This window comes from Mixophyes fleayi, chromosome 8 (genome assembly GCF_038048845.1).
Source record: "Mixophyes fleayi isolate aMixFle1 chromosome 8, aMixFle1.hap1, whole genome shotgun sequence".
NCBI lineage: Eukaryota > Metazoa > Chordata > Amphibia > Anura > Limnodynastidae > Mixophyes > Mixophyes fleayi.
In genome coordinates this window covers 106,155,708-106,183,194 of record NC_134409.1, presented here as the reverse complement: position 1 = coordinate 106,183,194, position 27,487 = coordinate 106,155,708, and the positions used below count along the sequence as shown (strand labels likewise).

The window sequence follows — 27,487 nt, the reverse complement described above, 5'->3', positions numbered from 1 at the left end:
ACAAATTTATTTGGGATTTTATCAAGCCGGAATATTGGATACAAAATTATTTGAAACTTGGTTGACAGCCATTTTAGGATTAAAAGCTGCTGACGACAGATGAAAACATCAGTGGTGAGTATAGGGCATTTATTATTTTTAATAAAAATATATGGTATAAATGAGGGTGTTTATTGTCTGTAATGTGGGTTTATTATTTTTATTAAATGTATGTGGTTTTAATGAGGGAGTGGTGGTTTATTTAACATTTTCTTTTGTGGAACTACAGGTCCCAGGCGCTGTGGGTGTCAGGGCATGTTGGCACTTGTGGTTCTCCAAGTGCCAATATGCCCTGGCTGCCATGGGTATGCTGGTGCAAGTAGTTATACAAGTAGCAGCATGCCCACACTATTTATGGCACCCTGGCTGGCTGGGACTTGTAGTTCCACAAAACAAAATGGCGTCCGTTTGTTTTTTTCAAATTATATTGCCGATATTACCCTACTACCCACAGCCCATGGGGGTAGGAAGAGCCCTAGCACTGGGCTGGTTGTCCCTAGAGGGGGGGGGTCATGCTAATTTTTTTCGGCAGACCCAACTCCCTAGGGAATCCAGCCCAGCGCTGTACAGCCTGGGATTGGTTGTCATTATGGCAGGGGGACCCCTGCCACGTGTCCCCCTGCTATAGTGCCACCAACCCTGACTGGATTGCCTAGTGCTGGTTCAGTGAAAATCGGGGGGACCCTATGCAATTTTTTCCCCGATTTTCACGGAACCAGCAGTAGGCTGGCAGCACTAGGGTTAATAGTGAATAGAGGGGGGGTCCCATGCTTTTTTTTTTTACTTTTATTGCTTTTTATCGGCTCTATAGGCAGAGACAGTGTAACAGTGATGGGTGTACTAATCTCGCTGCTACAACACAGTATAGTTAGCTAACACGGGCGTGTTTTACATCGCAGCAAAGCGCCAGAAGTGACCAGCCATTTTGAAGATCAGGGTAAAAATCGCAGCTTGATACATTTGATGACTTTTAGGGCTAGATTTACTAAGCTGCGGGTTTGAAAAAGTGGGGATGTTGCCTATAGCAACCAATCAGATTCTAGCTGTCATTTTGTAGAAGGTACTAAATAAAAGAAAGCTAGAATCTGATTGGTTGCTATAGGCAACATCCCCACTTTTTCAAACCCGCAGCTTAGTAAATCTAGCCCTTGGACTAAAATCGCGGCTAAACACCTGTGATTTGCCGCAATTTTAACATGCTTAAAAAAATCAGAGTTTGATACATTTACCCCCTGAAGTGCATTTTAAATTGAATTAAAATCACTATTTTCCATGGATATACATTAAAATTGTGTATATTTCCTTTTCAAGAGTCCATTAAAAACTGAGAAATAAAAAGTAGATGAAGTATTTGACTGAAAAAGATTTGTGTAATAAATTGCAAATATCAAATGTTTAAAATTGTGTCTTTCCTCTCTATTCAATTATATTCAGCCAATTGTATATAAATTATTGTGTATTTATTTTTCTATGGTCCCAGATAATCAAAATGGGTTAGTGTTATATTTTATCAACACATATGGTACATCAAATAGCCTATTCCCATATATCCACTTAGTCCTAATCCTAAATGGACAAAAATATAAGGTTTATATATTCTCTTTTTTTGTGTGATTCAATTCCTTAGTGATTTTAATAGAATTTAATAACTTATCTTTCTCTTTAGTATGTGTGGGGAAGTGGACAGATTTATTTTGTATTAATATAATTTCCTTATTCCTTTTTCTGAGTGATTCTCCTCTATTTTCTGTTTATTTCAGTAATTTCATCCATTGGATTGAGCAGTAATCTATAATGTGGTTCCATTTTTCTAACGAATAAAATATCTTCTAGATTATAAGTGGGATTTTAAAACCCCTTAGTACTAACTTATAGGTATTTGTTTAAGGTGGCCCTATACCACTATGAGGTAAGTTTGGTTATGAGTGAAATTTCTGGATAAAAAAATAATGTGTGAACAAAAAATTTTTTTCTCTATTTGAGGTTGTCTTAAATTAGGTTCTGAAAAAAAAACATCATCCAATTTATTATTATTTAATTGGCATGTTTAGAAAAGTGCATGTTTTGAAAGCTGCTGACTGAAATGGACTATATCAACCACCAGTAAAAAGAATATGCATTAGTCTGCATGGTTCAATGTGAGTTCACCCTAGTGCTGCTTATAAAAATTGGGATTTCTTGTCCCTGTCTTTGAATTGTAGTGAAGAAAAAGATGTAGGCACACCTCAGGGAGGGGGCTGGCCGAAAAACTTCTATAAATTATATAATTGTATCGGGGAAGGAGAAATGCAGAATATAAAAATGAAAGTTCAAATATGACGATAAATATATATAAAACATGACAGATGAAATAATAATAATAAAAAAAAAATTATAATCAGCTGTATAAACCTTAAAATAGCAACATTTAATAGGTAGTTTAGATAAGTTAAAAGATATGACAAAATAAGTTGTGCAATGAAATGTAATTAAATTGTCTGAAGGTCCTTAGTATAGTCCTATATATAGATAGGACAAATAGGTTCTTAATTATCAATATGTTTTATTAGTATTTCTTAAAACAAGTAGAATGGTTAAAATTGCCTTCTTAAGTTTACATTAATGACACAACATAATATAAGCATGCCCTATGTATGTATGTATGGAAAGATTCCATACACCACATGTAAATTACAGTTTGTGGTATGTTATGGCAATATGTTCAATTGCCGGTATGGATTCCTAAGTTTGCCATTGTGGGAAACTGTTCCCTCTGCTTTAATTAGAGCAATAGAGGCTGTTTACAAAGGTTTGGTTCCTGTGCGCTGGAACTCATACAGTGTACAGTAGCTTCCTGGATATAGAAACTGTGAGATCAATTGGGGTCCCAAAACATTTCATCTGTCAGTTGATGCAGACTTCCTCATTGGTGACCCTGAAGCTACCAGGCTTTCTTTATTTAAAATCTTTGAATAATCTCTGCTATATAAACAGTTTGGGCCTCATTTGGAATCTGATACACATTTCCCTATTTATTGCACATGCGTACCAAAATGTGTTTAGAATTTTGAATGTCTGAGACTTGCAGATCCTTAACCATGGAGAAGTAGAACGAGGGTGGGCAAGTGTAAGATGAGTCCAGTAAAATAAATATACTCCTAATAAGTGAAGTGCTTAAACACTTTCTTCCAAATTTGTGGTTTCTTCCTGTATTCTTCAGGAACCCTGCTCAGAATGGCAATGAGAAACAGACTGGGTTTCTCTGATCAACATACAATCATCATCATCATCATTTATTTATATAGTGCCAGCAAATTCCATAGCTCTTTACAATATTTCAAATTGTTTATTTTGACAAGATCTGAAAATATTTTCATATTTTGTTAGATTTATCAAGCAATATTTAAAACAACCTGTTAGGCACAATGGCTTTGTATCAGATTTGTACAAAATGTAATAGTGCAGGGTTTCCTAAACCCAGTCCTCAGGACTCCCTAACAGTGCAAGTTTTCCATATCTCCTTGCTGGAGCACAGGTGTATTCATTACTGACTGACACATTGTAACAGATCCACAGGTGCTAATTATGTCACATATGATCCGGAAAACCTGCACTGTTAGGGAGCCCTGAGGACTGGCTTTCGGAAACCCTGTCATAGTGTAGTAAGCTTGATGGGCAAGGTGCCTTTACCCATTAATATTGTGGAAAAAATTACTTATCACTAATATTTTCTAATTATATAGCACCAGCATAGTCCGTAGGGATGTAGGATAAGCAAAACAAATGGACCATAGATTGCAAAATATGTATGGACTATGGATTTTTAAATAGCGCCATTTGTTAGAAAGGGCTGATTCATCCTTGGCCATAAATCAGTTTGTGTTGCTTATCTTACATGAAATAGCTCTATTCATGCGCCAGAAAGAGACTTACTCCAGTGCGCACAAATGGCACTTACTACTGCCTACGACTTGAAGAGCGTAACAGGGGTGGGAACGGGAGGACGGACGCAGGCAATGTACAGTAGGGGCGTGCCGGGGGTGTTTGAACGCAGATGCGGGCGAATCACGTTATGGGTCTCTCAAGTACGTGTCTTTTAGCCATATCATTTGCACTAGCTGCACGGGAAGTGGCGACTGATAGTGATGACTACATGTATGCATGGCACTAGTTAGCACAGAACATGTGTTTAGAGTAAGAGACACCATAAAAATGCATTTTATGTACATTAAGAACATGCTTATTTATGTATTTCATGTAAAGAAAATACATTTAAAACACATATCTATTAATGTTTATAGTATTAATAGCTGTTAATTGTGTAAAAAAAATTTTTTGATGGGACTTTATATTGCACATATGCATTGTGCGTATTCTGCACTGTGTTCTGTTAACATATGGCAATGTATATATAGCCAGAGCATACTTATACCCAGATTCAAATGGAAACGTATCTTGAGATTTGAATATAGGCGTAAGTGCGTACAAGTTACATATTATGTTTTTTTTTAACACAAGTTATATTCGCTTTGCTATCCAAGAAAAATCAGGCCTACAATGTTTCCTCAAAGACTATGCTTGCTTTAAAATAAATTATTCTAAGAGTGTGTGTGTACACACATTGGGCAAAACAGTGTCCGCTGGACCTTTCAGTGTACAAAAGCTGGGATTTAAATTTTTTGCCCTCTAGGCCACTTTCACAACGCAGCCTCCCACCGGCAGGTACTCTGAGGCCGCTAGTTATCTGATACTGCTCTCCTCTACGTATTAGGGCTTAAACCTGTCACGATTACTGAGCATTTTGGCTGCTGTATCCTGACATCTCTGTCAACTTCTCTGTTGCTTTGCCTCACTTATTGATCTGGCACTGACTTGGCTCCTGACTTACTGCATCTGGCTCTTGATCCATGTCATCACCTCTGGATTGGTGTGTGCGTGGGCTCAGCCCTATCTGCTATCTCATGCCTCTCCTATTTTACTGAACTCACACATCAACACTGGAGTTTTCCCTGCACCCAGCCTCACCATGTCATTCTTATGTTATGTCTCCATGCTCAAAAGGAGGAACTTCCTATACCTTTATTCAAGAGTCTCCTATCAAGCTATACACTGGTTCCCCCTCTGCTATAGAATCCTCTTTAAACTCCTCTCCCTCACTTACAAAGTCATCTCTAACGCCAGTTCTCCTTACGTCTCCAACCTCACCTCCATTCACACTCCCTCTCACTCTCCACGATCTGCAGACAAACACCTCCCATCTGGTTACCAGGTCTCATTCATGGAAACAAGAGTTCTCCTGTGCTGCCCCGCTTTCTCTAAAACGATCTCTCCCATTCTAATCAGACTATCCCCTAGCCTGCTAATCTTCAAACATTCCCACAAAACCCACCTGTTCAGGAAATCTTACCCTTCATCTGTCTAACCTCCTCATCCCGCCTCTTCTTGATCCTCTTTCATTCATCTCCCTCTTTCCTCCTCTCAATACTCTCATGCTCATCTCCCCCTCACGAACTATCCCATCCCGACACCTCTTCTTGTTTCCTGTCAGTCGGCTCCTTCCTCCTCCCCCTGTTACCTCTGCCTTCAGCTTCCCAGCTTCATTTTTGCACCTCTATGATAGGCCCTTGCCCTCTGGTTCTCTTCTTCTCCCTTTTCTTCCCATCTCCTGCACTGCTCTGTCCCTGTTATTCGTGCCCCACCGCTGGGTTCAGGTCAGCCCGTTTCTCTCCCCAACTCTCATCCTTCCTTTCCCATGCTTCTATGGTTTCTGGTACTTTGCTCCCCTTTCACAGTCTGCCATGCTGCCTTCTTTTGCTCCCCTTTCACAGTTTGCCATGCTGCCTTCCACTGTTCCCCTTTCAGTTTGCCATGCTGCCTTCCACTGTTCCCCTTTTACAGTTTGCCATGCTGCCTTCCACTGTTCCCCTTTTACAGTTTGCCATGCTGCCTTCCACTGTTCCCCTTTCACAGTTTGCCATGCTACCTTTCACTGTTCCCCTTTCACAGTTTGCCATGCTGCCTTCCACTGTTCCCCTTTTACAGTTTGCCATGCTGCCTTCCACTGTTCCCCTTTTACAGTTTGCCATGCTGCCTTCCACTGTTCCCCTTTTACAGTTTGCCATGCTGCCTTCCACTGTTCCCCTTTCACAGTTTGCCATGCTGCCTTCCTTTGCTCGCCCTTGCTCCGTTCCTTTACTTATATTTTCTATCGGCTTCTTACTTCTCTTTTCTTCTTCTCTTCTTGTTTTCAAGCTTGCCGCCGACTCCTCTCTGCGCCGTTCCTCACTGAATGGGATGAAATTCAGTGCGGATGGAGCAGGGAGGAGGTGCTGCTGACGCCGCAGAGAGGTGAGGTTTTTTTTTCTCCCAAGGAGCCTGCTACCCCCACCAACGCAATGAGTGAGCTCAGCCTGTAGTCACCAATTCGCCGAAACGAGCCTAAAATTAGGCATCGGTTCTGGCGAACCGGTGGGAACCTACTGTTGTGATACTTGTATACTCTCCTGGAATGTCCGGGAGACTCAGAAATTTCAGGTACTTCCCCTAGGAGAGGAGGCCTTTTGGCATATTATAGCCCCACCCCAAGCAGTGTGATGATGAGATCATGGCACTTCGGTGCCATGTCTCCATTATTTGCCGCTTGACCTCCCCTCTGGGATCTCCTAGAGGGGAGTTTCTTAAAGTTGGCAAGAATGCCTTTTGCCAGTTTTTCTCTACATAATTTCTATAAAAAAAAAAAAAAGGCTATTTATTCTAACGTAGCACAAAAAGGATGTCTATCTGTCTTGAATGAAAAAAAAAACAACAAAATTTGCTAGATAACTATTAAAAGAAATGTAATTCTTAGTGCAAGACAAAATCACAACATTCTAAACAAAGTGTGAAAGCATATTGTGTGTGCATAATGGATTACTAACAGTGTCAAGAGGACAGTATTGTACATAAGAAGTGAGATTCTAGAAACTATCATTTTCTCAAAGTGTCGGGTAGAAATCTAAGCAATGTTAGGACATACTGTGGGAGTAGTTGATGCTTGGTACAAAGCTCCAAAAGAGGTAATGTTGAAAACAAAAGTAAATACATTTAAAAATGCATGGGATTAACATAGGACCGCTTTAGATATTGCACTTGTGTTACCCTTTGGAGATAGTAGCTGCTGCTGCAGGATACAAAACTAACATTTAGTTGCACTAATATAGTGATATGCAGTCACACATATTAGTTGCACAACGAGTGCAACTCAACGGCAGCAGCTACTGCTGTGGGATACAAAACTACCTCCAACGGACAACGCAAGTGCAATATGCATCACACATCTACAGAATACCTGCCTGAACAACAGCCAGCAATCCAATCTATCTTCAGTCACACACTGGACTGAGGAGTAGTTCAGGGGACTGAGGGGTAATACAAGTTCCTACAAGCTGTCTTCTCAAAATCAGCAGATCATGCTGTTCAAGTAAGGTTTGATTGTTATATTATCACTACCAAGCCCCGCACAGTTTTAGCCCTTGGACATAAATTTATAATTCATCACTACTTATCCCTGCTGATTAAGTTCTTATTTCTGTTTGTGGGCCATCACCTTTTTGAACCGCTCTAGGTAAAGCAAATTATATGAGAGGTATAATAAAGTACTTTCACTATGTCTTTCACAACATCAGACCATGAATTTAGGATGACACCCACCTAAGCCACCCATTTACATATACATTTTTTTGGCTGGGCTGTGTTTTTTCCCGTTTATTTGTTTTATTTCCTTATATTTTGTTTCCTTTTGATCTTTATTATTATTGGTTATACTGTATATACCACCATACTGCACTTTGATTTGTACTTCTGGTTGGAAATTTTATTGAGCCTAATATTATCATTTTATTGTAATTTGGTTATTACATCATTTCTGTGTACCTATACAGCCCTACCACTACACACACCTTCTCTACATACTATTTACATCTGAACGCCTTGAAATTAGAAATATTTTCATTGTTTACACCCTCTACAGAAATAGGGGTCTCCTCTTTCTTTCCATTTGGCACTTTATTTCTTCCATTTCCAGCTATAGGGAGTGCAGATAGAGACACTTGTTTATTTTATAAAGTTTACAGAGGATTCAGGCATCAGTAAACCCCCTGCAATGGTACAGAATCAGTTTTACAGTGTACAGCTCACTACTCATCATGGTGGTATCAAGGCAGTGTCCCTCACTGACACTTTAGGGCCGTGATGATGTCACACCCGACAGTCTGTGAGTGAGTGGAGGAGAGGAGACAGAGCGCCCCATCAGCTTTTTGGGGGGGGGGGGGGGGGGGGGGGTGGGCGGCGGTGGTGATCCATAGCCCTTCCCCCTCCCCGTGTATCTATCTCAAGCTGTGCGGCAGCCGTTTAAGGTATGCTCAGCAGTCGCCGCACAGTTTTAAACTAAACTAATAAATGCTTTTTATTCTGTGGCGCCCAGCAGAGCCCGGCACCCTAGGCAACTGCCTAACCTTGCCTAATGGGAGCGCCGGGCCTGAAAGAGACAAGAGAGAATGGGAATTTACTTAGTCCCACACAGCACTTAATTTGCAGGTATATCCCCCCCCCCCCCCCCCATTGTGCTGCTCTGTAATGCAAGGAAGCATGAAGGACAAACTGCATGGAGTAAATACTGGTGTGCTCAACATTAGAAGAAAGAATAGAGAGAGCTGCAAGTTGAGTAACGCTTGAGTAAGAACTATTCACACCCCCTCCAGAATGGCCACATTATGTGTCCTGGTGTAGTATGCAGAGGAGTCACACTTTTTTAATGTACAAATTAAGCACTACACGTAATGGAGGTCAACTATATGTGCTGCAATAACTTTACACATTAATTACAATTTTGTGATGACAAGCAGATCTTAAAAAGTGCAAAGTGACTGCCGCTTACGAGGGTAGCGGAGTAATAAAGATTGTGTGTTCCACATCAATTTTTCATAAACAAGTATCCTTATCCTAGTAGAGGCAAAAGAAACATATCCCTTACTTAAGTTTTTAGCAAAGACCTCAAAAGGTCATTACATTACTGAAAAAAAGCACAAAGTCCTCTTTGGTGACTTCACACATCTTTATTTACATTAGAGCACTAAAGATTTATGCCAAAGTGCATTGCTTTGACAATCAAGATGGCGGTTTTTGAGTTTGAGCAATTCCACCAGTGGATGAATGGCATTAGGTGGAGCAAGGGGGCGTAGGAACACTAGTGCTCCTTTTGTGGAACAGTGCAAAACTAAATATCATTTTACTAATTGAAATGCCGGGTTGTGAAGTTACATTTTTATATATAGCCATTTTCACTTGAATTTTACACCAGTGCAGAGCTGAAATTGCTTTGCACAACTGCACTTCTAGACTTTACCCAATGTAAAACAAAGCTTCAAACACCCACAAGTGCCACATGTAATAAAGTCAGTCAGTTGATCTCATCAGTCTGGTGATTAATCGCTGAGGCTTTTCTTACCCCCTGTGCAGAGCCTATTATTGGGTTGGTCACATTACAACATCAATATCAGTAATTTGTTTATGCAGTTCCCACAAAAGCATAACTTGAATTGTCATAAAATAACCTTAGTTTGCTTATAGTATCTGACAGAGCAAAGATAGTCTAACAAAAATAGCCATATTTTTTTAATTGAAATTGCAAGAAAGTGAACTAAAAGTAAGAAATACTTTGTGCTTCCTGCTTTCAAACACAGGATTCTGTACATAGGTTTTCATAAAAAATAAATGAAACTAATAAGATTTGCACTTGAAAATGATAATGCATTTTTTGCTTGTTTGCACAGTCTTGAATGAAATAAAAAAAATGTATAGGACTAAAAAATAAGTGTCACAAGATCATATTTGGTTACAGTCTTCTGGGGTAGACAGCTGCAATTCAAACACTTCAGCCAGATATATCACACCATTCCAATATATCTTCGTTTAACTAGTCTCAGCTAGATTTATTCTCCATGCCTCAAAATAAAACAAAAGAAACAAAATTCCTAGCCTGTCCCGCTTCTAACTGCTTCACAGGAACTCCCTCTCTCAAGTGAAGGACCTTGTGTCCCACACACACAAAACATCGTCGCTTACTAGTCACAAACTGCAGTTTCTCCACAGGTATCTAGACGGCTCCCTAGGCTAAGAGACTGAGGAAACTGTCTAGCAGCATTTATCAGCATCTTGCAGGTGCAACCTTTAATCAGTCTGCTGTCAGACTGGAAGATTAGATGACCCAGACTGGGCCTCACGAAGGGAGCCCACCCTCTCTCTCCATCCATATCCCCAGGGACCCTTATCAGCTTTGCCAACAGCTGAAGACACTCTTTGGGAAGCTTTTCATAAACACAAGCAATCTCCCTGGGATTTAAAATCATATAAGCCAGAAAGCCTGGGTCATATATATATATATATATATATATGCTATTTGCCCCTTTCCCAGTGCTTCTGTCACACAAGGCATGCCATTTTGAAAACTAGACTACCTACCGCGTCAAATAAGAGTACCCCTGAGTTTAGTGAATCTAGTATGGGAGAGATCTAGCCATTTTAATCCAGCATCTCTGGATTGCTTTCTCTATTGTAGGGGTGTATATGTCTGGTGATCACATATGATCACCAGACAAAATCTACTAACAGGGCACATCAATTGAAAGAGCGGATTATTTTCTTTCAAGTGAGGAGTCCCCATACTTCTAACAGCCAGGATGGGGGTAAAGTTGGGTAATACAACAACCATCAACTATTACTGGCCCACTTAGCGTTTTCTGTAGTGTAGGGTGTTATTGTCTGGATCAAATGTGATCACTAAATAATAAATACTAAGGGGTCATATAACTCAAAAGAAGGGCTCCTGTCTTGTAAATGAGGGTACTCTTGAGTTTATTAAAGCCAGGATGAATGTGATTCTCCCCCATTCCTGAACTTTTTAAGGATTTCCATAGCGTATGGTGTTACTATCTGGAGATCATACATGATCACTAGAAAATAACTACAATTGCCTGAAAGAGGGAACTCCCCTCTTTCAGAAGAGGGTACCGCTGAGTCTGTAGGTGGAAAGGTAGGGGAGAATAGGCACTTTTAGTGTCCACCCCATTCTCTGTAATACAGATTTTTTGTGTGAAGTGTAATGATCATCACTATTTATTTATATAGCGCCACTGATTCCGCAGCGCTGTACAGAGAACTCATTCACATCAGTCCCTGCATCATTGGAGCTTACAGTCTAAATTCCCTAACATAAGAGCAGCACGTTCAGAGACATCATCGCACACCGGTGCCATGACTGCACAATCCCTACCTCTTCTCCTGGCACTTATTATTTGAACTACTTTGAACACCATCAGTGCTAAGGACGAGCGGGACTTCTCCATAGCACTTTAGGGTATCCCATTTGTCTCTAGCACTGAAGGGGTTAATTTAAGCCATGAATTAGGATAAACCAAACAGTATTTTAAATTAAAAAAAAATAAAAGTTTAAATTTAATGAAAGAGTGGTTTAAAAGTAATAGACTTGAGGTGATGGTTTATACTTTTGCACAGTGCTTTTTTTTCTATAGGGATCTCCAAAGACTGGAAGGTAGGGTGGTGCTGGAAGGACCATGTAAGGCTGGTGATGGGGTACCTTTACCTGCAGCATCCAGCTCCTTAATTGTCAGATTTGTTTGGTGTAGCTTGTAACACTTGTTTATCTTGCCTTAAAATGCTTGCTGATATGTTATTACAGATTGATGTCTCTTTCTTTGACTAAATGTATTGTTTTAACTTATTACTGAGATTAGAGGTAGCATGTGGCCCTTGTGCGGCCCCTAAAGTATATACGGTCATTCATCTATTGAACCAAAATGATTTGCAGTGCCCTTAAATGAGGCAACCTGTCATCATAAGAAAAATGTCTACTTGAGGTTTCATACACACCAGAGTTGTTAAACAATTTAATCATTGACACAAACAAACTAAAGACTAATAAGTAGGGATGAGCGGGCTCGGATATCTGAAATCCGAGCCCACCCAAACCTTGCCGATCCGAGCCGGATCCGAGACAGATCCGGGTATTCCCGCCAATTGCAAAACTGAAAGCGAGGCTCCGAGTCATAATCCCGTTGTCGGATCTCGCGATACTCGGATTCTATAAATTCCCCGCTGGCCACCGCCATCTTCACTCAGGCATTGATCAGGGTAGAGGGAGGTTGTGTTAGGTGGTCCTCTGCCCTGCTATATCCTGTGCTGTGCTGTGCTGTGCTCAGTCCAGTGGTGCTGTGTCCTGTGCTCTGTCCTTCTAAGGGCATTGTTATTTCCCCATTATTCCAAAGTTATAAAAAATTTAAAAAAAAGTTATAAAAAAAAAAAGAAATTTAAAAAAAAATATCCAAAAACAATCCTGCAGTATAAGTCCATTGGTACTGCAATATTACAACGTTCACTGATTCTGCAGTATAAGTCCAGTGGTACTCTCCTGTGCCGCATATAATTTTTAAAGGCTTTGCCGAGTGTGTGTGGCTTAGGGGTACGCTCTCTTGTGCTACATATAATGGAAAACCAAAATTTGGAGGATAAAGCTGCGAGGAAAAAGCTCAGTTTTCCTAAAAGACCCGCTGGCGGGGATGCTGATAACATCTGGTCCGGACTGAAGGACCTACCAATCATTGCAGACATGTCTACTGTTGCTGCATTGCATTGGATGCGGTCACAAAAATGGTGGAGGATTATTTTGCTGACACCATCCAAATAGACATGTCAGACAGTCCTTACTTGTACTGGCAGGAAAAAAAGGCAGTTTGGAAGCCCCTGTACAAACTGGCTCTATTTTACCTGAGTTGTCCCCCCTCCAGTGTGTACTCGGAAAGAGTTTTTAGTGCAGCGGGGAACCTGGTCAGTGAGCGGTGAAGGAGGTTTTCTTCCTCACAACGTTGAAAAAATGATGTTTATAAAAATGAATAATCAATTCCTCAATGAAGTACAGCACTGCCCTCCAGATAGTACAGAGGGACCTGTGGTTGTGGAGTCCAGCAGGGACGAATTGATAATGTGTGAGGAGGAGGAAGTACACACTGTAGGGGGAGAGGAATCAGAGGTTGAGGATGAGGACGACATCTTGCCTCAGTAGAGCCTGTTTAGTTTGTACAGGGAGAGATGAATTGTTTTTTTTGGTGTGGGGGCCTAAACAAACCAATCATTTCAGCCACAGTTGTTTGGTAGGCCCTGTCGCTGAAATGATTGGTTTGTTAAAGTGTGCACGTCCTATTTCAACAACATAAGAGTGGGTGGGAGCAAGGACAATTCCATCTTGCAACTCTTTTTTTGGCATTATGTGACCATTCAACAGTCGTTTGCCATGTTCAAAAAGTAAAACAAAATGTCAACAAATTCAAAAAATTAAACCAAAAGTAAAATGCCCTGTCATAATTTAAAACAAGAGGTATTGACGTGCTAGAACTACTGTAGTGTTTATATGTTATAAACACTACACTTGGAAGTTGGAGGAGGTATTGTGGCCCCGGTACCAAATTTAGTACCGGGGCCACTCCACTATGCAGTCCAGATAGAGGTGTATCAGATATTAAACAACGTTGACTGTTGCTGCAAAATTTTTAAATAATATTGTGGGGAACACTACACTATGCTGTCCATAAACTTTTTTGGTAGAATTCAGACCCGTGGAGGGTTTTTTAATTATATTGTAGGGACCACTCCTCTACCCAGTCCAGGTACAATTTTTGGTGTAATTAAGACCAGTTGATGGTTTTCTTATTATATTGTGGGGACCACTCCACTACGCAGTCCAGAAAGATACTTTGTTGCAACGTTTTGGACTAATAATATTGTTAGGTGTTCAGAATACACTGTAAATTAGTGGAAATGATTGTTATTGAATGTTATTGAGGTTAATAATAGCGTAGGAGTGAAAATAAGCCCAAAAACTTGATTTTTGAACTTTTTATGCTTTTTTAAAAAAAAAATCCGAATCCAAAACCTTAAATCCGAACCAAAACCTTTCGGCAGGTGTTTTGCGAGACAAATCCGAACCCAAAACACAAAACACGAGACACCAAAAGTCGCCGGTGCACATCCCTACTAATAAGTAATTTGGTCCTCATCTGCTGTCAACATTTTCCGACTATATACTAGCAAATTTGTCAACCCATTCACTATGTACTGTTTAGAAGAATAAAAAAAGCTTAAAGTGCATTACTATACATGTTTAATTACAGATCAGGCTGACAGATAAAGGGAACAGGAAATAATAAACTTCTGACTGTAAAAGTGTTTCACCAGGGACTATTCATGTATTGGAGTTCCCAACACTTGCTAAAACTATTTCCCAGACCCGCCTGGACAGGCATTTCTACATTTGCTGTTAAATGAAATGAGTTTTAGTCATTATATGGAAAACAGAAGTAAGACCATTTCAATGTTTTCAGAATTTTTAAAATTTAAAATAATCAAAAAAGTAAATTCCAACAGTAAAATTGAGTTTTATGCAACATTTTTCAATTACACAAACCCTTACTTAACAACATGGTGCCTGCCGCATAAACAGGCTGTAACGCACAGCAACCAGACTACTGCACTAAGCCAATTTCAGGTCTGTTGCTTTGGGTCCATGTAGGATAATGGTATTTATAAATCTGTGTACAAATTACCTTCACCTTTCGTTGATTTGTGTAATAGTAGACAACATTTGAAGATTATTACTTAGCAAAAGCGAAAACTTGGTGTAAAACAGAGTGGAAGTGGACCTCTAACAAAGGGCTCAGCTCTGAAATTTTGAAATGTGTGATAATCACCCATCCACCTAACCTTCTCTCCATGCTTGATCTCCTCACCTCTCTTCCCCTGTCCCGCTACTTGCTCCTCTTGCAATCAATCTCCTTTGACTCCCATTGTGCCTCCTGTCTGCTTGCTCTTCCTTTAGGATGTAAGCTCTTACGAGCAGGGCCCTCTTCTCTTCTCCTCCAACTCCACTGTGCTAGCTATGTTTGGAGCTATTAAGGTACTGGTATTTTTGCTCACTGTTCTGTAACTGTTTTACCCTGAACGGTCCACTATCTGTTCTCTGTACTGTGATTTGGAAATCTTGCTGCGCTCTATAAAGATTAATAATAATAATAATAATGACAATAATATCAACAACAACAATAATCTGACAGCAATACTTTAGCTGCACAGGTGAGCCTGTGTATTATCGGTTAGACTTCACCAATCAGTTGCCACGGAGAAGGATACACACACATTATATATATATATATATATATATATATATATATATATATATATATGTGTGTGTGTTTGTTTATTGGTGAATATCTTACACAGCTCTCAAGGTAAAGCTGCCAAAATCTTTTATGGTTATTTAGTATCAAAAAAGTAACCTATTAGACCACATAGCGGCAACGCAACAATGCATCAAACAGTGAAAACATAAATTTTGGGTTGTAACAATTGTTTAACTGTTGGAAGGAAACTTCGCAACAACACGACAAAGCAACAGTTCTTATTTTGTAAACAGCATTTTTGGTCTATTTACCAAATAATTTGCTAATATATTAAAACTGCAAAACATTACAAAATCGGACCCGCGCAACGCCTGGTGACCCTGCTTATTTATTACGCACACGTATATATATGCTTAAGGATTCATGATAGAACTATTTTAATTTCAAACTAATGCTAACAATAAAATCTAGAACTTATTTGCCTCTACATAAATAACCCTTGAACATACAACACTCACTTATAGCTAAATAATGTCTTCTTCTAATCAACTATAAAGATTAACAATTAAACATGTTCAGCAGAATATATTTTTATTATAATTATGCATCTGTTTAACCGTCTCAAATCTTACAAACATTTCCAGGATGTTCTTTACAAGTAACTTCCCACCACATCAAAATCTACAAACAAGTGTAGTATTAGGTCAAACGTGCGCAACGATTTATAAATATTCAATCTCACAAAATGTAGCCTATGCATTTCTTACACACTGACTGAGCACAAGTGACACAACTCAGTCCTCCTATAATTCTCTCTGAAATATGAATGAAAAAACACGAGGATGTTCCCCATTTTCAACAAACTCACCGAAATTTGCGGTGCTACTATTCCCATATAAGCCATTAAAAGAATATAGCCATATCCAGGGCAGAGCATTTTCAGATGTGTCTGGGGTATGTCATCAGCTGGTGATAGTAAGATACGAGTCCAACGTGGGAAGCTGGGTAAATGGACTTAGACGTTTTAGAGTGTCATTTGGACACAACTTCAGTATCTGAACAGGCTGGAGTAATTCTGATCTATTCAAGCAACAAGCACAAACCTCCTCTCTTCCTTTTAACAAAAAAAAAGTAAAGGGGGAGAACAGGAACAACTCCGGATTTCCTTTTTCATATCAGTTCAAAACACATGGAAGGAAGCTCCGATCTTTCGAATGAAATCGGCACCTCATGAAAATCTGTAAAATGATGAGAATGCAGTTGAGTAAATGAGCTGGTGACTTGAAAGGATTGTAGCTCTGAATGGTCATTACTTAAGTCCTAGGGGTATATTTAAAAGTGGAGACGTTGCCTATAGCAACCAGATTTTAGTTGTCATTTAGTACATTCTACAAAAAAGACAGCTAGAATCTGATTGGTTGCTATAGGCAACATCTCTTTTCAAATCCGCAGTTTAGTAAACATAGCCCCTAGAATTTGACGGCAGATATGAACCACTTGGTCCATCTAGTCTGCCATTTTTTATTTTTTTATTTAGGTGCTTGCTTAATTCTAAGTAAAAACATATTGCTAAACTCGAACACAATATATCCATAAATACCCCATTTGCATGACTACACAAACAAATGCTGCTGCAGATTTTGAGGAAACACATTTTGAAATAAATTGAACAATTGTTAATAGAATGGACGGATTCTGAATCACTTTTCATACTGTAGCTGTTGCAGTTCACAATTTGAAGACTATATCTACGCAATGAAAAAAAGTATATTCAACAATTGACCACAAGATGATCTATAATAATGTTTATATTTTGTTGCATTTTGGCCGAAAACCCACATTTAATTTTACAGACTTCTCAGCAGCAGAAAATGGTAGTATTTTTTTAAAATAAAATTTACCTCCATGTTATACTTTCATGTTAAATATGGTGACTTGCCTCTTTCTCAAGTGAATACCATTAACAAGACATTGCTGCATTCTTCTGACAAGAGCTTTTAGAGGGTGTAACCTCTGGTTTGAATCCGTTATCTACCATAATTAACAGAGATGTGTGTCCTCTAAATCCTCTTGCTTTTCTTTTACCCCTTTCTTTAAATTCTCTTATCTGTATAATCCTGCTTTCCTAACAACATCCATTTTAATTTTGAATTCCAATTTGATTTAATCTTAACATGATAGAACTGCTTATATAGAATAAGAAAATCTGGACTTTACTTTTTAAAGTACACATTAAAGAATGTTTATGACCTTGAAGAGCAAATAAATGTTCTTCTGAAGGTCACTTGTCTATACCTTTGCCCAACTGTGTCTCATTTTACAAAAATCTGCATGGATATGCAGCCCATAATAGCAGCATCTGCAAAGGTTTACACTTGCTTGGGAGAAGTTGGACAGATTGGGGAGTGCGCCTTGCTAAGTACAGATTAGGTACATAAATGTCTAGTTTTGCACCTAAGTGTCATTTTACAGGACAGGATTATGTAAATAAGTTTAAGTGGAGAAGGAGCATATAGGGATATATTCCCAGTTTTATAGATGGGCGTACAGCATTGTTTTTGCCACATAATTACCTAATATTCTCCTGTTCAAGTGGTGGTGTAAATTGTTAATGGGACAGTCACACTTTGACCAATGTAATATAAAAACTTTAAAAACATGTATTACGGACAATACAGATCTCCTTTCACTCTTAATATAACAAAAGTGAAGCTAAACTGAGCAACATTTTAGGAGAAAAATGAAATGATAAAAATGAAAGTTGAACTTAATGTCCGGAAGTTGTAAGTTCGACTTTAAAAACATGTTTTTTTTCTGTTTCTACCAACACACAAAACTATGTGCAGGTTTCTTATATAGCAATAAAATAGGCATGTACATATGCTTTTGGCAGATAATCTGCATAATCGCAATGCTTCTTTTGTTACTTATAAACCGCGTTTACAGATAATTTCAGGGACCCAATTACATCCAATTATTCCAGGTTGCCTTCAGTTCCAATGATGTGTCAATGGTTTCTGGATAATGTTAGCATTCACTTCTATTTTTCAATACAATACATGAATGCATTACTGTTCACATACACACTGATAACTCTGGCCATATGAGCAAAATGGGGCCAAATATCACTTGTGTGTGACACTAAAACACATATAGCGCCAATTAATTTGAAACTGACTTGATCATTATTGTACATGATTGTAAATGTGGTTGGTGCATCACTAATGTCAGCCTGCGTGTAAAGTCACCTTCTGACTACACTAACAGGCCTCCATGTAATCTGCCTGCAAGACAAGACTGCAGAATGGCATGGATAAGTTGGAAAGAGATCCTGGTAGTCAGCACTCAGACTGAGCAACAGGATCACACTGTGTGGTCAGCTTATAAAACAATCCTGCTTTCTCCTTACAAGTATTTAGATAAGAAGAGATACATTAGAGTGTTTGATCTCATCACAACAAAGGGTACTGGCAGATAATTAACCCTTTGCTCCCCACACGTTCACCTGGTGTATAATACACACTGTCAATGAAAATATGACCCAACAGGCAGAAAAATAGTGATAGTTTATTTTGAAATGACATTTTCAGAAAATGGAAACAGCATTAATATTGCACAGAATGGTGCCTTCACGCTTATTAACATTTGTTCAATCATATATTTTGTGCACTTCTAGTGTTAGAAAAGGTAAGTATGACTTTTCTTTTTTTTAATAAATTATGCTATTTTTCTAATTGTATTCATTAAACCAAACAGGAACACATTATACTACATAGAGAACTGTATTCATGTTGTTTTTTTTAAAGTACCTGTCATCTACAACATAGCAGAGGCAGCCATCTTGTGTCTGAACCAATATTCAAAAGAATGCAGTCTATCTACTCTAGGAAACAGTAGCACCATCTGTGGCTATGCAAGGTCACTAGATTGTAGTGTCAGCTGCATTCTCAGAAGTAATAGCTACACCTACATAAAAGGCTCCCTCCGCTGTATGTAGTGAACAGGTCCATATTGACGTTACATTTTAATTTAAAATCAATAGTTTCAGCCCAGGTGAATGCAATTGGACGACATATGGGGTAAACACTGGGTTTAAAGCAGCATGCCCAAATATTCAGTCTTAGCTCACTGACTGAGTATCCTTAGTGTTTTCACCCTACCTGGGTCATGAGGATGAGGGCATGCAATAACAAACAAACATTAAACAACAGTAAGACCCAGTGAGCACATAGCTGGCAATCCATGCTATCATTCTTGCACAAATATAAAATCACCCTGCTTGCAACAGGAACATCTCTATTATAAATTATTTATATATAGAAGTCATCTAGAGGCTATAGTGATAAGCTATTTAACCTGAAATAAAATAGATAATATATTGTCTCTTTTCTTTCTTGTTGTTTAGATTACAAAAGCAGACCTTATGTTTAAAGTTCTCATGTGTGTGGACACAAGCTTATTTTAATTAATATCAGCAGATGCATGTGTTACATATAAATAGAGCAATGCAAGTCCCCAGAGTGAAATATACAAAAATGTGAATAGGCTCAAAATAGCAGTCTTGTACAATATTAAGTAAATTAACTGAATGATAAGTACACAGATACAACAACATAGTACAAATAGTATACAGCAAAATAGTTTTTTTCTTCTTATTCGTGCACTTTACTTTAAATTACCAAATCAATAATACTTGGTGAATCTCACAACTCTTCAAAAGCTTGTAGAAACAGGTCTTAGCACCACAGGACTGAACCTGTGCAGTTGGTTCACTATAGTTGTTTCAGCATTAAGAAGCCAGTCAGTCAAACCTAAGAGTGGAACCATTTAAGGAACCATTGGTCTATAGACATGACCTGCGATTTTTGCAGTACATATTTAGGAGTTGTTGCCCCTTGGATTTGCCCAGACATGTGCTTTAGTTGTTTAAACATAAATGTAAATGTTCGTATAAAAAGTGCATGGACAAGCAGCTTTGAAACCATGTGCAGTGCCCGATTACATATTCCAGCAAAAGCTTATCTAGTTCTTCAGCATACGTACAGAAATGCTTTTATCCTGTCATTTCTAAAGGTAACTCTCTACCGCAAAGAATCTCCCACTGTCGCGCAAGAAGTGATATCAGTTTTTCACGGCAATCTGCACTTGGAATAAATATGGACCACTGGACTTCTTGATTTCCACTACATGATTTCTGATTATCAGACGGACTTAAAGGTTCGCCAAAATGATCCATAGATAAGCTGTGCATCAGGTCCTGGTTGCTGGAGTCATCGAACACAAATGTAAGAGTCTGAGGGTACGTCTGATAACCCATTAATACCCGATCTAAATCTCGAATACGTCTTCCATCCACCAACTGGTACTTGTCTTTTTTGGGGGGTTCTTTGGCAAAATTGGGAAGAGGGTAGCTGATGTAATCTTCATTGAACAAAAACAAGTCTGAACTTGTAAGAATAAGGGTTTTTGGCTGCAGCAAAGTTTCCTGTTCAGGCTCTTCTACAGAGTTCACATTAAAAGCTAGAATATATAGTAAGATATTTAAAGACGGTAATATCTCTGAAGTGTCATTCTGCTCCGTAACAATGTAAGTGAGATCTCCAATTTCTTCTTCGTTTGGATAAATGAACTTTACTCTGCTGGAATGAATCAGTTCATAATTTTCCATTTTTCCTGAAATAGAAAATACATATTTTAACAACATTAACATTTTTACTGAGTTTTAAATGTTACAAGATGAAGGGTACAGATATAAGAAAGGGAAAGGGAGGGAGGGGTACAGAAATAAGAAAGGGAGGGGTACAGAGTGGGGAGCAGGCATTACATTGTATATCTAACCAGAAAACCTTCAAAACAATACACACTCTTCAGATCTATTTAGACAACAAGTTAGGGGTTATTGCAGCAGGGGGGTCCTGGTTAAGGGTCAATGATGGATTCACTGGTACTGGGTCTGTTGGGCTAGATGGATCAATAGGGTGGATAAGTTTGGAGCCTTCGCCATCTGTTGTAAATACATGCCATGGCACCCATTTGACAATAGGGGAGGACATAGATACATATTTTATATAATAATGTATAACTGATAAAATACATTTTGTAATATAAATGAACCGTTGTTCATTGAAAATTAAAGGTGTAGGTGGCAATCATTGTGTCATTCTTTCATTATATTGTTTTACATCTCTAGAGAGAAAAATCAAGTATACATGATGAAATAACATTTCTTATTTTGCAATTTCTTAATGTATTTAGTTAATATATACAAGCTGAACTTCCCAGAATGAAAGTTGTGTCTCTTTGGAAACCAATGAGATAGCACTATACAGCAGGACGGGGCTCTGTCTCTGGACAGTTGTGATATGCTGAGATATCCCCTACAATAGCCACCTTGTCAAATGTAATCAAGCCTTGCAATATAACACTCTTTTATTTGTTTACATTCACAGGCCTTAAACCACAGGCATTGTTCATGCCTTTTTCTCATAGACAATACAGACTTACCATAAAGCTCATACTGCGCTGCTAGATTGCTACAAGCATGTGATATGCAAGCCACACAGGAAAAAAAAATTAACAACGCTGCACTGCATTAACTTGGCTGGCTGTCACAGCAAGAAGAGACAGATACAATGCCAGCTGATAGGCAATATAACTGCCAATAATTCATTTCAAACATTTTTTTCTTCTAATACATTGTTAGTACATCTATAATCAGTGTTAAAGCGACAATGTGATATTTGTTTTTGTGTGTGCATCTCAGCACTCAACAAAAGGCATTCTTTAAACAAAAACAAAAAAAACCCCATACATCCTGGTAACCAAAGAATGGACTGGCACTAAGCACTTCCTGCATGTAATGCTATCCTATGAGATTGCTGGTACATAAAAAAGCCAGCCATCCCCTATAAGCAGGCTGCATGGAGAAACTCCAAAAGTGTGATGTTTGCAAATTTATATACCGACTACTTTTAAGTGCTAGTTTGATGGATATCAAATATATCATGTCCTGGGAACAGAGCATGACTTATGGAGAAAGTGGTTTGGCATGGGGGACAAAGGTTTATATCGTGTAAGTGACTGGCTGACTCGGGGGTTACTGACGCTAGAGATCTACTTTGTGGACTGTGCAGGTCAGTATAATTTGCATATAATCTCTTATAGACATACACTGACCACTGTTATTTTTATGTTCACTGGCTTCTAACTTTGGACCCCAACTTTTGGATAAATCTGTCCAGACCAGAGATGTGTCTTTTTACTCAGACCCTCTTCTCTACTATCCAGAGTTACTGGCTGCTCTGAATATATGCTCAAGGGATACAATGGTATTGCAATACTTCTAACTAGAATATTTCATAAAGGTATGCTAGTGTGAAACTGTAAACCTATAATTTAATTCAGATATTGCTCTGTAGAAGAAAAATATGGTTGAAACTGGAGCACATGTCAGTAAAATAGCAATATAGTAGTATTAGGGCATTGGTTTGTGCTGCATAGTGGTAATAGATTAGTCTGAACCTGGCCCCAATTATCCAATAGGCTGGCTAGGGTGCAGCCTAGGGCTCTAAGCTTAAGGGAGGAGTGTGTGCAGAATTGTTGTGACACTTTTAAAAAGCTAAGTTCCAAAACATAGGAAAATAAACAGTGTTTGAGGAAGGGGGATGAAGGAAGCCGGATTTTAAATTAAGCAGGCGTTCATTTAAACCTGACATGTAAGGTGAGGGGGCACTATGAGCATATTAACCTAAAATGGCCTGAACCATTAATCAGGCCCTGGACTCTGAACAATAGTGGACACAGTTACAGGTGTGTAGAAGCCAAAAGCAAGTTTGTTCACAGATTAGGAGACAAATTAATAGGTCAATGTCTGTTATACTGTATATTAGAAAGACTATGAAATCTGACCCTTGAAGAATGGGAAGAGAAAAACGGTTTACTAGAGGGAGGGAGGGAAAAGTAGAAAGCCCTAACATCTTTCCTGTTTAATTCTGTGACTGACAATGGTGGTTAAGGAAAAACCTCTCTATGGACATAATAAAATTATTAAAAAAACAAAAAAAAAAAACAACAACCTCTCAAAAAATTCATACAATATGTATAGAAGGTTGTACCTTGTACCTATGAGACTACATATAATATTTCCAGATACATCTCCCTTGTGCTGGAGGGGCTGTGGACATAGCAGTGACTTTATCCCTATTTGGTGACATTGTCCCAAAATCAAAATATTTTGGTGAGAAATGCTTGAACAGATTCTGGACATTAAATTTAATTTCTCCCCTATTCTTCTAATAAACTTGTTTCTCATATCGTAAATGCAGATACATCTTATATAGCCAAGTACTGGAAGGACCCGTACCTACCTCCCCTTCAGCATGTTAAGAATATGGGAAAAAATTATTACTTTTCAATTGCAAGGAACAGCAGATAAATTTGACCCCATATGGGAGCCCTGGTTCACTTTTACTTTTCCCACTCCTGTTACTCCATAATCGTTGAATATTGCATATGTATGTTTTTTTGCTGACCTTTCACAAATTTAACACTTATTAAATTTACTCTGGCTCCATTACAATAGGTCTGTGACCATGGCATATTTGTCTTTTCTCCATACTTTCAGTTTGCAGCACCATCTTTCTTCTCCACCATACCCCCCCCTTACCTTTTCTCTCACTCTACCCCCTTAATCTATGTTTAAAAATACTTAAAATGCCATTCTATTAAATATTTTGTTTGTTTGTTTATATTTGTCTTTTTACTATTATGGTATTATTGAACACCTGGCATTGCCTATTTATTTTGTTTTTACAAATTGTCATTTCAAATTAAAACGTTTAAAAAAAACTTGATTTCAAAATATAAAATAGCACATTTCTTGTAACATAGGTTTTAAATGTTTCAGACACAACCAAAGAACAAAGTAAGCCATAAAAACCTAGCACATCTGTACACTGCAGAGGTAAAAAAAACACTGTAAAATACAAAAACATAAAATCACAGCACAGACAGGCATTGTGAGCCCTTCTGCTGCTTGAGGTCGACCATACACAAAAGTATCATGACTGACACAGTGAGTGCGTTGGGGACAGAAGAGGGAAAGTACTTCCTCTGTCTTTCCTGTCCCAACCTCTCTCACGTTGTCAGTCACCATGTTACAGTGACAGCAGGAAGGTGCAGAAGAGACTCCTGTCATCCTACAATCAATTACTTGCAGAGCAACTGTGACTGGAGCAATGGGGGAGGTGAGAACGTAGACACCGATACCCCTTAGGATGTTACTGTTGGAGACAAGGATCTCATCTTGTTTCATGTGAGGAAGGCTCCACACAAACTGGTATCATGTATATGCCAATCCCAGCAGGAAACTTATAATGACCAGCATTGACCAGCTAATAACAGCAAAATAATAAAGAAAAACAGTTCAGCATACTTTACAGCACTCCAACTGTATAGAATATAAAATATAAAATATCCACCGCCTACAGCCACAATATTTCAGACGGTCGGTGATTACAGCAAAACCAACCAACCGCTGTGAAAGACACAATAAGCCTCTATTTATGAGCTTTAACTAAAGTTTTTGAACACAGGCGGTGGACTCAAAATGACTGAGGCACTAACCAAGTCACCTGTGCTCTAGCGTGGATAGCCTTAAAACCTGGACTGCTGGGAGGGGTGGTTGAGCGCTTGACAACAAAACATTTCAATTGCAAATCCTAAATTAAAAACCAAAAAAATCTTTACAAAAACACATATTAACATTTATTCAGATTTAGTTATCCTTCAAAGAAAGATAAACCGATGGGTTGACCCTTGAATGTTAGCAGTAAGGGTTTTATTCTGAACGCTGAAAGTCGATTACATTATGTTGCTTTCCTGTTGTTCAGATTCTCGTCATTACTTCCTGTGCTACAAGAGCTTAGAATGATTAACGTCAATAGCTGTTAAACACTTGCCGTCCTGATGAAGGGACATACTTTAACTCATGAAAAAAAACAAAACATATAAGATATTCAGACAAACTACTAAACAGTTTTGGAGTGACAATCTGTATCTAAAGGGCAGAGTACAAATAAAAATAGGTATACAAAGCAGGTCTGGGAACAAGTCAATTATATTCTACACTGTGTCCCATCGGAGCCTCGTAAGATTTTCAGGTGACCTTATACCTGGAAGTGTCCACAGTGGGACCTCGTGCTGAATTGATGAGTGAGATCTATCAATCGGCAATTGTGAGCAAGTGTCTCATTTTCTTTTTTCAAGTGGTTTACAAAATAAAAATCGCCATACATCTCACAGTCACAGAAATGATTGATTTCTGCATTGCATAGTGTGGCGCAAGCGAGTTTAATAAAATCTTATTTGCAAAATTTCCATGGATATATCCAAAATTAAGCTTATTAAAACCAGTAATTAATTAAAATAAATTAAAACCAGCGAGAGGAGTGAGATTTCCCATTTATTTAAATTGGACAATGCATTTAATTGGGCACAGAAAGCCCATAGAAATGAATTGCCAAATGAACTGAATTGGAAAAAGCTCTAATAATTCCTTCGCCTTTGAGGATTTTCTCACTCCAGTGCTGAGTACTTTTGGGGTTATCACATATGTATCAAAGTCTGATGATCAAAAAATATCATCAGGCAATAAATAAACAGGGAGGGGAGGGGATTTTCTCTTTGAAACAAGGGTAACCCCAGCTTTCTAAATGTCAGGAATAGAGAGATAGAGGCTCTAAAAGAGCCTCACCCTATCCCTGGCTATTTCCAATAGACTGTGTGCATTCAAGCACATGCATGTTTCTAATGGAGGAAAGGTTTCTTTCTCTGGCAGTATCAAAAAATACAGACCACAGTGGATTTTCTTAACCTCTTAAACGCAGAGCTTAAGCAGTTTAGTGAGTCATGTATAGGATGAGTCGCACTCGGGTGGGGTAAGCGTCGCCGATGCTGTTAAATCCGACGCTGAGGACATCTACAAAAGAAAACCAATTTGAGAAGACAACAACAAGAATATACACAGACTTACCTGATCAGCGACTGTCCAGATATCCGATCGTAGCAGGACACTGACAGCAGCTTCTTCCGAATGCACAGGTGTCCGGTAGTAGTGCCTGACGTCAGTGTGACCTCAATGAATTTTTATTTAAAGCGGCAATATTGGAACCACGCAGGTTAACTGTTAAGAGAGGGGCCTCGACATTACCGCTTTAAATAAAAATTAATTGAGGGCGCACTGACTTCAGGCACTACTGCCGGACACCTGTGCATTCGGAAGAAGCTGCTGTCAGTGTCCTGCTACGATCGGATATCTGGACAGTCGCTGATCAGGTAAGTCTGTGTATATTCTTGTTGTTGTCTTCTCAAATTGGTTTTATTTTGTAGGTGTCCTCTGTCGGACTTACCAGCATCGGTTAAGAGACTACCACCAGTCGCACTCAAGGGGTTAATTATATTTTCTAAATAATTAAACAATGTGGAGAAACTACAAGCGTCAGCATGCTGTCAGCTAGGGCATCCTGAAACAGTTCCACAATAGTATTGCATTGCTGTGCCGCCAGCGCCATTATTTTCAATAATCCTGGAGGATCTGCTGTGCCAATCAAAAACGACCAGCATGTCAGCATTGCTTGTGATTGGCTGAGCTTTTCCCATTCATTTCTATGTGCATTACAATAGGCTTTCTGCTGCCAATGAAAATGCTTTCTGCACCGCCTATTTAAAATAATGAAAAAAGCAGTAATTTTGCTCAGCAAAAAAATGCCCAAAATGGTCTGAATTTTAATATTTTGGAGAATTAATGATATATTTATGCTGATTTTGCTTCTCAAAAAAGTTGCCAATGGATAGATCTCCCCTTACATTTTTATAGTCAAAAGCCAACAACCTAGCACACATTTGACACAGATTTTTTTTCCCCTCTGCTGCGGTCACATCCTTTCTTAAGTCAAACTTTCAAGATTACCTAACAGACCAAATACATCTCAACATAATGTTGGTGCCACGTGAGAGATATTCAATATTAAGCTGTCAACAAATTTAACTGACAACATACAGCACTAGATGTATAAACATGTACAAATTTCATGAAAACAGAAGAGAAAACACATCTAACCCCCCCTAAAAAAAACACTAGCAAAGAAATTGTAGAAATAGGAAAATGACAATTTCTTAGAACTTAGTCCTTCTGAATTAATATATTGACTCCATACTTGCTGTCATTATTTCAATGAGAATTGTCT

At 38.7% G+C, this 27,487-nt stretch overlaps 2 protein-coding genes across 4 annotated transcripts in view; both read right to left on the bottom strand.

Annotated features, from left to right (window-relative positions):
• The window catches only part of STAB1 (stabilin 1), a 179,409-nt gene extending 162,921 nt beyond the window's left edge, over window positions 1-16,488 (bottom strand). Inside the window, exon 1 of the mRNA XM_075183082.1 lies at window positions 16,111-16,488. Within this exon, the coding sequence (XP_075039183.1) occupies window positions 16,111-16,179 (69 nt within the window). The 5' untranslated portion in view covers window positions 16,180-16,488. The remainder of the gene's footprint in view (window positions 1-16,110) is intronic.
• Window positions 16,489-18,791: 2,303 nt separating this feature from the next.
• NISCH (nischarin) overlaps window positions 18,792-27,487 on the bottom strand; it is a 49,385-nt gene continuing 40,689 nt past the window's right edge. For all 3 annotated transcript variants that reach the window (XM_075183077.1, XM_075183078.1, XM_075183079.1), the window contains exon 21: window positions 18,792-20,915. In XM_075183077.1, the coding sequence (XP_075039178.1) occupies window positions 20,296-20,915 (620 nt within the window). In that variant the 3' untranslated portion in view covers window positions 18,792-20,295. The remainder of the gene's footprint in view (window positions 20,916-27,487) is intronic.